Here is a 10,848-nt window from a genome sequence, read left to right as displayed (position 1 = left end):
CATCGTACGACGATTAAACGTTATCATTAGGACGAAACTGTTTACCTATCTTTAAGCTACGACGAATGATTGGTATTCTCGTAAAACAGGCAGCGCGATATTTAAATCGTCCTCTCTTACGCAAAGCAACAAGCGCAGAGATAGCGCCGTGTCCAAATTAACAGCCTTTTGCGGTCGAATGTTGCCACAGTGGCGGCGTTTAAAGTTTCTCTTCAAAGTGGAACGTCGTTGCGACAATTTAAAATTCCTCTTCAAGTTATAAATATTTATTGCTTCTTCCAATTGCTAATCGACCGCAAATAGTTGACGCGAGACGAACCGTACGATTCGGGATCATGCGTCGCACGATCGGACTGCGGATTTATCGGGATGGCAACTAAGTGATTGCGGATTCTGTCATTACCACTTAATAACAAAATCCGCGATCACTTAGTTACCAACCCAATACAATACGAGAAATTCGACAAGTTCCGCAGAAAGCACGTACGAGGCGTACGATACGCAGAAATATACAAAATATTCGGAATATTCATCACGATATTTAGCAGATAAGATAAATTCCTATTTGGGTTCCGCTTCTTTCAGCCACGTACACGAAAAAGCACAAAAATGTATAAAAATTCGCGGTCTTTGGACGAATTCGCACTCACCTCTGGCGTGACGAAATAGCTGGGACTTTTCTCGATGGTGATTTGGCCCCTGAAGGAATAAGGCATCTTGCGTCGATACCACTCGAGGCCTTTGCCGTAATTATCGTCGCGGTCGAAGAAATGTACCTCGCCGGCGGCTTTCTGGATTTGCGGGTGAAGGAAGAGCATCTCGAGGAGCGCCCTGGTGCCGCATTTCCGTACGCCGATGATGATCGCCTGAGGTAGATGACGGCTGGTGCGTGGGAAGTGCACCTTGCTGGAGAAGAGCAAAGGCGGTGTGGCGCGGACTTGGGAGACGAGTTCGACGGTACGACCCTCGACGGCGGAGGCTGCGTGAAGACTGTATACCGCGCTATCGTACAGAATGTGGAAGGTCAGAAAGAGGGAAAGTAGGACAACGGTGAGGAAGGCAGCGGCCATTTTCGGTCTGGATATGCCAACCACCAGGATGCAGTCCGATGTGTCGCCCTCGGCCGGCCTCATGGCAGAGCGGGACATCCACCTGATGACACACGTTATCATCGTTATCGATCGAATCATTGTTGCAGGAAATTATCCAAACGTAGTCTGGGTTCTAAACGTGGGCTGGTCGAACTTTTAAACACGATCGTTTTTACTTTTACTTTGTATATACGATTCGAAACGAATATTAGTTTCCTTAGGTTTATTTCAATTGCACGTAATAAAGCAAACGTCATGTTTTAGATATATTAGGTCGTCCGAAAAGTTTCTTTCGTCTTATAAGGAAATAATGGATGCACAACATTTTCCGTTTTGTATTATTTTATCGAATTACGTATGATCCATTTTGTTCCATCGAAATAAAGATCACAACGTTCGACAAATTAGGTTTCATGTTTGTATAAAAATGCGTCATTGTGAAAGACGTGTCTCTGAAAGAAAGACACTTTTCGGACGACCTAATACAAATATGTACATCGAAGTGTTACATCTTAAAAATCTTCCGCAGGGTTGGCGATAGGTTCCGAAGTAAAAACGCTATTTAAATCACCACTTCTGTCGAGACGTATACAGTGGCTATAAAAGATATTTCTTTCGCACACCATTATGTTTATCGTAATAGTTAAACACCAACTAATTATCACCATGGTAGTCGGTGGTCATCGGTGATAACCAAACTTTTTCAAATGATTAAGATAAGATAAATCCAGATCATGGACCAACAAACTTTCAACGATGCCGATGACTTTATAGAAAAAAGCGTAAAAATGTAACGTAATATTTGGATTAAACGTTACGGTGTAGTATTAGGTCATCCCATAAGTTCGTGCCGACCTTTGTGTATACATTTGATATTTTAAAGAAAACCAAGAGAACTTTTATCAAGACGGTATAATGAAAAATGGGAAGAAGTTGTACAACGGGAGGGGGATTACATTTTTTCATGAAACTGAAAGGTATGTAAACAATCTTAACATATATAACCTCTCGAAAAACGGCACGAACTTATGGGATGACCTAATATATTTCAATCTATTGTTCAGAAGATAAAATATGTCCAATTCGCCTGACTATTATATTATTATGAATATAATTCGCTCTCTAACGATCAACATTTCATACCACGAGAATAAAAAGTACGATACACTTTACTGATGAAAATACGCTTCGTTGGTGGAATAAGGTTACGTGCAAATACTCTTTGTAGCCGTTGTAAAATTTCTTCGTTCGCGCAGAATATTTTTCCACGCAGAATCAACTTTCCTATCTCTTTGCCCCTCCATTCTACCTCATTAGAACGACTACGAGCATTACCGGATTAAAGCATGTCTCTTTCAATTTGGTGGCACGCAACCCGCGTCGTTAAAAACACGCACGCGTAGCTCGTAATTTATTCTTTCCACGCGGCAGGAATTATTAACGCCGGTGTACTTACCGATCATTACGCGCATACTGATAAGCGGTCGTCTCGCACGCGTTGCACTTAATCGCACGACGTCGCGTCGGGATTTCCATCTGCGTTCAAAGTGGAAAACACGGCGCGGGTCTCGCCCTGGCCCGTTCCAGTGTATTTACCAGCGGCAGCGTAATTGAAACACGATAGAATAAGCGCAACCGAGGCGAACGCCAGAGCGTTCCACTGTTCTCGAGTTGCGTAACTTTGAATTCATTACGTTGTCGACCACGGCTGAATAAAGGCCGGTACAACCGTGCGCTCTGTGTGCCCCGAAGTAACCGCTGATGGAGTTGGTATCGGAACGTCGAATTGGCGGGGCACTCGCTTTTTCGCAGCATTTCGGAATCGTAACGCGCTGTATACGGCCAGAGCTACGCGAGGAGATCCAGTGAAATGAAAAACGGGTCGTCGAACGGAGAGCAGACCGGAGACCTTTTACAGACAAAATGAACTATTCGCGTTTACGAACGTTCCGTCGTGGTATCTTTCTTTAGGCGTTTTATTAATTCATCGTACATTGTACGCGTGGTTTTCAGTTAAACCGAAGGTATTTCTTTTCTTAATTTTTCGAGTCTTTCTAATCTCTTGCGAGTTAACATATTTTTATAGCTACCAGGTAGCTGAAGCAACGAAAATCCATCATCAGTTTGAGAACACAAATTTCTAATGTCGCTACCGTGGCCGCACGGCTATAAACGGGATTTTCATAGCAAATCGCGCTCCACGTTTCGTGAACATTCCGGTTCAATTATTCGGGGCAGACCAGAAACTCGCGAAACGTGGAAACAAAGCGCAACGCATTATCGGGAACGCGATCGAAATCCGAAGAGCCACAAATACATACGTGCATTTTTTTTTTTTTGTATTTTCATAAATTTTTATAAAAATTGTCGATTTACTTCGCCGTCGAAATGGCAGAGTGAATTCTAACTTACAGTGCGAACAATTTTAACGGATCTCTTCCTCCTTTTATCCGATTGCTACTACCGTTCGTTCGTCCCAGCATCGCCTCCAGTTCGTGAAACGGGTTCGACAAAAGTCCTGCAGGCTGACGGATGAAGGATAGAAGATAATTAACGTAATGATCTGTTTCACGGCAACAAAGGGCAAGGAGATCTTCCCCTGGCGATCGATGAGGCGATGGAATTAATCGTGGTGCGTTTGCGAATTATATCTGGAACGCGGGCAAGTTTTATCGGTAACTGCTTGAAGCTATAAATCAAGCAGGGAAGCCCGCATGCAGTCTCGCGGAACGAACGGATCCTTCGCGGAAAACAAAGTGTACACCAGATAAGAATAATCTGGTCGGAAACGCTGACATCAGCTGCCGTGATACAAACGCCTGTTAAGTGAGATTAATTAAAATCATCTTCGTATCTAAATTCGCGCACGTATCTTGCGTCACTGTCTTTTTTAAATAGCGCTCAAACTAGCGCGCTGCTTCCGAATGCACGAACGCCGATAAATTTTCAGCCTCTTAACACCGACAGAATTCAAGGTACGGCCGATTTAGGGAACTTTGTAACTTGGAACGAAACTTGAGATAAATTTTAATATTCTATAATTTACATTTCACTTTTAATCTTAAGTTTCGTTCGAAAAAGAAGATCGACATTTTTAAAAAAAAAACGTTAACTTCGAATAACTCGTTGGAAAGAATAAGAGAGGTAACAAAGATAAGACGATGAAACTTTCGAGCAGCTAGAAAGAAACGCGCGTGGACATCTTGACGTGGAAAGCCGAAAGGGAAAAGGCCGGAACCTCATGACACGCTGAACTTTCGTATACGTGATCGTGAAACTTAACGAAACGCATTTACAAGAGAACGTTCCGCTATGTTGGAACTCGGGAAATGTTAGTACCGTTGCTTTCGCTGCAATCGATAAATCAACTCGTACGTTGCTTTTGCCCGAGGCTGCCAAGAACGAGCCACGATACACCAGGTTGGGTCCACCGTATCCGATAAGGATAATCGTGTGAAAAACAATTCGTTCCTTCAGCTTCCTATCGTAACATCGAACGAATCTTTCGACCGTGATACTTCATAATTAAATACGCCACGGATCAAACGTTTCAAGCTATCTGCGGTTCAACGTGTTTCATCTTTCGCGTTTCTTCCTTTGCGAACCGAGCGACGACAAACGAAATGCCCTTAGACGATAAAGTTAACTTTACATCGAAGAAATACGAGCCACATCGGTCTTGGAAAAAGGTAGCAGAATAAACTTCCTCGCGACCAGCACACTCTGTTCTGTAGTACCTTAGCCGAATGAAAGATTAAACAAGCGATGGTGCAATTTCTCTTTTGCTTGTTACACTTTCGTAGTTACCAGTTGCTGAATAGCGCGCTGTCTTTGAAGCGTAGACGAAGAAGCTGCGGTGTTGGAGGCTCGACGACTCTAACCTTACCAAACCACCGCGGATATAACGAAATTTCCGATGTGCTTTTAGCATAGACGCTGCTTCTGTTCTTGCGATAAAAGTATTTTGAAATTTACACGCGCTGGTGGAAAAGAGGAAATTTAAAATTCATACGCTATGAATATTAAGCGAACTAAAAATTAATTAACTAAAAAGCTTTTTGCCGTATTGGCAAAAATCATCTGCACTCTGTTGGTATATATATTATAATTATTCATCGTCCTTATGGAATAAAAATTCAGTTCGTAAAATTCCATACAAATAAAATGTCCTTTCGTATCTCTTATTTTATGAACATTTTCTTTTATCCGTCGTTGTATTTATGGTTCCTCGGCTTCCAATCGTGTTTCTAATATCGCGTTGATGTTCCCTCAGAGATTTCGCGAATATTCCAGTCCGCTTCTTCGCGACAGATTTGAAACTGTCCTGTCAGTCGACGCGATCGAAATTCCAAGAACCACGAACGCGTCGTTCGATCGTGGCGGAAACTAAAAATCTAAATTATTTAGTTACTATAGCAACGTAAGTTCGTTCGGTCACGGCTCGTTCTTTCTACTCTCTAATCATTCTCTTTCAGCTGTTCGATGCTTGTCTCCTCGACGCGAACACGCCGACTCGAATTCGCTAGATCGCTACACCCACGCGAGCCAAATTTAATTACTTTTAGCGAGTAACGATTAAATACGAAAACAAACTAATTACCAACGGCACAACGAGATACAAAAATCAATACCCGCTCCTCCTGTCTCTACGTTATCGTATGGTCGTAAAACGGCAACAGCCATTTCATTTACTCGAGTAAAAGCTAACGATATCACGGCGGACGAAGAGGAAATTAACGCATTCCTAGCGCGTTTTAATGTCAATGGAAGAGGAACGAAGGAGAAGCAAGACGAAGGGAGAAGAATCTGCAACGCAGCTCAAGGGGCACTCAGTTTCTAAATAAAGACGTTTAATGAAGTTTCGGGAGAGGAGGAGACGCCGAGAGGAACGAGCGAACTTTCGATCTCGCGCTACAACTCGAATAAATCGGAATTTAAAGGCGGCGAAACTTTCAGCCGCCGGTCCTTAAGCTTAGAATAACTAACGAACGTTTGAAATCGAATGGCTTTCGGGCGAACGAGAAAAGCGCTCGACTTCTCGACCGTCGTCGTACGTCATCGATTTCCTATGAAACGCGCGAAAACAAGAATCCACTTTTGGGACCGCGGAAGATATGTCCTGCGCCGACATTGCATCTGTTTCTTTGCGATACGTCCTACCCTCCGCCTTTCAACCAGATTCCTTTTCCTCTTTGTCTTCTATTTTATATAGACAGCTTTGTACGCCGCCTCTCTAAGATATCCTAAAATAAGGATTTCCTTTCCAAGCGATCTTTCATTTTTTAAGACGGAACAAAAGTTACATCGCGAGATATCTGTGCTTCCTCGTTCCAACTGAGATAAATCGATGTTACGTTATTTTTATGTACGGATGTCCCTCCTACGACACGGTACTCCTACGATATGCATTCGCTTTAACGAGGCTGGAGAATTGAAATTCATCTACAACTATAGCGTTCAACGAGGAACAAGCGTATCTACAAGATACAAAAGGAAAACCCAAACAAGTGTAACCGACGTGACGCGGATATCGCGATCAATGAGATCTCCTTTGGGAGCGCGCCGCTTTAAATCTAGCAAGAAACGAATGCAAGATACCGGCAGATCTAAAAGAAGCTCTCGGTGGCCAAAAGGATTCAATCGCGGTAATCTCGTTCACCAACGATATACATCTCGGAAACCTTATTTAAACGATAAAGTCAACTATGTTTCAAGGTATCTAATTAGCATAAGTAGTCGTTAATAATCTGACACGTTGATGTCACTCTAAATCAGCGAATCAAAGGAATAGAAAAGATACAAAAGAATTTATGTGTTATGCGTACCGCTATCACGGGAAGACGTTTACGTTTACAGTCAGAATTAGCTTCCTGTGATTCAGTTTGGTTGAATTAAATTAAAATTAAATCGCGAAGAACCCACGACTCTTCGTACGATTCTCAGTGGCTACGACTTCGTTGGTACGGTCGATCAGCGCCTACGAGATCCTACGCGATCGACTTTGTTTAACCCCTTGGCCTACACGCTATCTGCCGATCGCACGAGCCATAGTAAGCAAGAAGTTCGGTCGCGCGTCGTGCCATTTATCTGTTCAGCCGTGTGCCCGAACTGGCGACTTCTTATGACTTCTTATGACATGTATATTTAGAGGCTACAAAAGGAATTGCGAAATAATAAACAACGTTTGAGGACAAATAGTGTTTTTAAGACGTGTTTTAATAATGTTTTTAGACTCGTGGTTTTCGCTTATGACACAAATTCCTTACCACGAGCCAGACTCGTGGGTCCCGTTTATGGCATAAATTCTTTACCACGAGTTTGACTCGTGATTATAGGCCAAGGGGTTAAACGTCTCGAAGAATTGAACGAAGACCAACAGCGTTGGATTTCTGGCCATGAAACTGTCCAGTGTCTCTGCAGACACTTTCTCGCCGTAGCTCGTATCGCTGTCACCGTATACGCTCTAACGCTTTTGATCTTCGCTCAATCCTTTGCGTCTTCCAGTCAGTGAAATCGAATTCGTAAAGTCAGATTTCTGGCCAAGAAACCGTCCCATATTTCTCCAGACTCATTTTCTTCATAGCTCGTATCGTTGTCACTGTATACAGACTCTGAGTTTACAAATTCGATTTCATTGTTGACGCGCTTCAACGAAATTAGCATTTGCTGTAGTGGGTGCGCGCCAACTTTGCAAACGCGACGCTTTACATCACGAGAAATCTAAACTCGCCGATCGTTTCCAAGGGACGGAAGGGACGTTATCGGCCAGTTGGAAGGCAATTGGAGGGAAACAAGCGGCATCGAAAAACCACAGGCCCGTTCTACCCTCTGGTTTCGATCGGTTGATTCTGGGCGACCAAAGTCGTGGGAGCGCGAAAGAGCGAAATGGAGGAACCGAGAGCCGGCAAAGAGACAGAGACAGAGGCAGACGATTTTCGGCGCAACGCCAAATATTTATCTCGCATCGGCGGGACCTCTCTTTGGGAGCACATCGACCGTATTATCGCGACAAATCGCAATTTCGACGGTTAACTTCCACGCGGACGACCGGCAGCAAAACGACGGCCACCACTGACTTTTGCCGCGTTATTACGCGCGTGTTCCGTGTTATCAAATCAACTTGAATTGTAACGCGCGTGAAATTCTCGCTCGTCAGCGACCAGAAATTTCTATATACCAGAGATAAATCATAAAACCATAGAGGAAGCAGTATGGGAGAAAAAATTCGAGTAATCAACGAGTCGAACGTTGTTCGGAATTTTGAGTGGCCGTCTGTTTATGGCACGGACAGGTCCGTTCCCTTCTTTAGGAAATTCCGAATTACATGTCCTCCCTGAGCTGCAAACCTAATGACTCCGAGGTCAGGTAAAAAACCCCGGAAAAGAACCAGCCGGAAGGACACGATGGACAGATGAAATTCAACGGCTGGCAGGGAGAAACAACAACGTAGGAGGACAGTTCATCAACAGACATCGTACCGTGCGGGTGAAATACTTCACTCGCAACAAGGTCTTACCACCGCCGTACGTCACATCACACGTTACGTTCATACAACAGGTTCAACACAGTGCTGGATTACTCTAACGCTCGATATATTAAACCTCCTGCACCTTGAGCGTTAATTCATTCGAGGTACGCGATATCGAGCGATCGGTTTGACCTGACCGGTTGCTCTTCTGTCGATAATTCGCAACAGCAAACTTGTTACGTTTACGCGTTGTAAAGTGTGAATTATTTGCACAGACGAAACGTTACGTGAAATAATTATTTAACACAGTCACCGCCAAGTGCATCTTCGTGGATTCTCCGCTCGCGTCTCTTACATCCGCGTTTCTTCCGTAAGCGTTACAAAATACGAAGCGAAAATAGCAACGCGCGATGAACTACACGACTATGCAAATAATGCTACCAAGATAATGCGAATTTGCAAAGTATCGTACAAGAAAAGTAACCATATTTCGTGCAGGTTGTATTAGTAACCTTCGCTTACCATTTATATTTCTTGTTGTGTTTTAATACGATTCATCAATTGGTAATACGCCCGTGTAATTATTTCCAAATTTTTGTATAAATAAATATTTAACATTGTCAATTATAACATTGTCTGTCGATGTATCTTTGTTATTATTCATAATCGGTACCTACCATTCAGAAATTATTTTTTAACGCTATTATTAAATAATCTTGAGAGTTTGTAAATAATTAGATATTATAGTTAATAGTAACTTTAAAACATTGTTCACGTGATAGTCACCGGTGATCGTCACGGCGATGAATCTGTTAACGAATAATAATTATTTAGCAATTATTTAATTTTCTTCGCTTTTCGCATTACTTTTATTATATTGCGCCCTATAGCGATAACTTTTACGCTACTTTGATATTTTCTGCATCTACTATTTTTTTCATACAACGTGAGCATACCTGTCACTACGATCGACGATCAACCCCTTGAAAGAATCTCGAGGAACTCGTTTGAAAGCCGACTATGCAATTTTTCAGTTAGCCCGTCAATTTTCGTTGTTATTCACGGGAAAATAGCCGCAGTTATGACGAGTATAATTTTAAGACAACGTACCTCGTGCTACAACGTCTCCACCTTTTTAATTACATCCGGCACTGTCGTGACTCCTCGCCATGACCGTTGCCTTCAAATTGAAGACCTTATCTTACGAATTGGACCAATTAGACTCCGCGGAAGGCAACGATCTTCCTGTCACGGATACCGTCGCGGAAGCGTTTCTTACTCGCGCGCAAACTACCAAAACATCTTACGAACTACCTTTCTTACTTTGCAACATTCTCCCGTATACAAAAACGCGGCGTAGTTCTTCTCATAGGATCGATATCTCGTATCGAGGCATCTTTGTCTTTTGTTGCCTTCCGTGTAAAATGTAAAAACAGGCATTGCAACGCACCGTGAAATCGCAATTTGTTAGTACGTTTTAGATCGTGAAGATAACAGACGAAAGTAGCTTCTGTTGTTTTACGTATGCGCATAGTGTTCCAGTTTATGAAAAAGAGAGAGGAAGAAAGATATGTGCAAGTTCGATTGGATAAGAATAAACCGTGTCTCGAAAGTCTCCCAGATTTAAATATAAAATATAATACACGAGCCTTGCACTGCTGTTTCAAATCCTACGTCAAAATTTTCCCATTTGGCTAACTATCGTCTTTTTCCAAACCCCTTCCGTACGATTTTTTTTTTTTTTTTTTAAATAAACCACGTTGAAATTGATATTTTATGTATATTCAGTTAGCCGAATACATATTTAAACTTTATTTTTACGTATACGTTCTAACACGGCAACACGGGGAAAAATTTGTGCATTTTTGATATTGCGCGAAACGTGGAACTAAAATTCAGTGACGGATAATGCGGCAATCGAAGCGCCTAGATTCGTGATGATGCGTGGGTTTATAAAATTTGATTATTCGGAGCAGCCGTGAAATCGATTTAATTTTCGAAACGTTTAATGTTCCAGTTTCGAGCGATTTCGGCAGAGTCGAATTAAAATATCAGAAAACTGTGAATAACACCGTGAGAACTTTAACAAACAGTATTAACAAAGAGGAAATATTCACAGCCGTTCCATTATCGCTGTTTTTATTTATCATCGACGTGTTTTTATTGTTCGTCGAAATCTGATAAACATTCTCCGACAGTTTCATTCAAAACATATTGGAATTACGCGTCGGATAGAACATCTCGACGCAACTTGTTATCTTTCCATCCAATATTCAACTTATTATTTTT

At 42.3% G+C, this 10,848-nt stretch overlaps 2 protein-coding genes across 9 annotated transcripts in view; both read right to left on the bottom strand.

Moving 5' to 3' along the window:
• LOC126916704 (rotatin) overlaps positions 1-10,848 on the bottom strand; it is a 237,586-nt gene that overhangs the window by 58,940 nt on the left and 167,798 nt on the right. The window lies entirely within an intron of this gene.
• LOC126916720 (heparan sulfate glucosamine 3-O-sulfotransferase 5) overlaps positions 1-10,848 on the bottom strand; it is a 147,828-nt gene that overhangs the window by 13,274 nt on the left and 123,706 nt on the right. For 5 of the 8 annotated variants that reach the window (XM_050722797.1, XM_050722794.1, XM_050722796.1 and 2 more), the window contains one exon: positions 651-1,152. In XM_050722797.1, coding sequence (XP_050578754.1) covers positions 651-1,148 — 498 coding nt within the window. In that variant the 5' untranslated portion in view covers positions 1,149-1,152. The other 3 variants (XR_007710714.1, XM_050722790.1, XM_050722791.1) reach the window with 2 other exon arrangements.

This window comes from Bombus affinis, chromosome 5 (genome assembly GCF_024516045.1).
Source record: "Bombus affinis isolate iyBomAffi1 chromosome 5, iyBomAffi1.2, whole genome shotgun sequence".
Taxonomy (NCBI): domain Eukaryota; kingdom Metazoa; phylum Arthropoda; class Insecta; order Hymenoptera; family Apidae; genus Bombus; species Bombus affinis.
The sequence above is the reverse complement of the archived record's forward strand: the minus strand, read 5'-3'. Positions and strand labels throughout refer to the sequence as shown.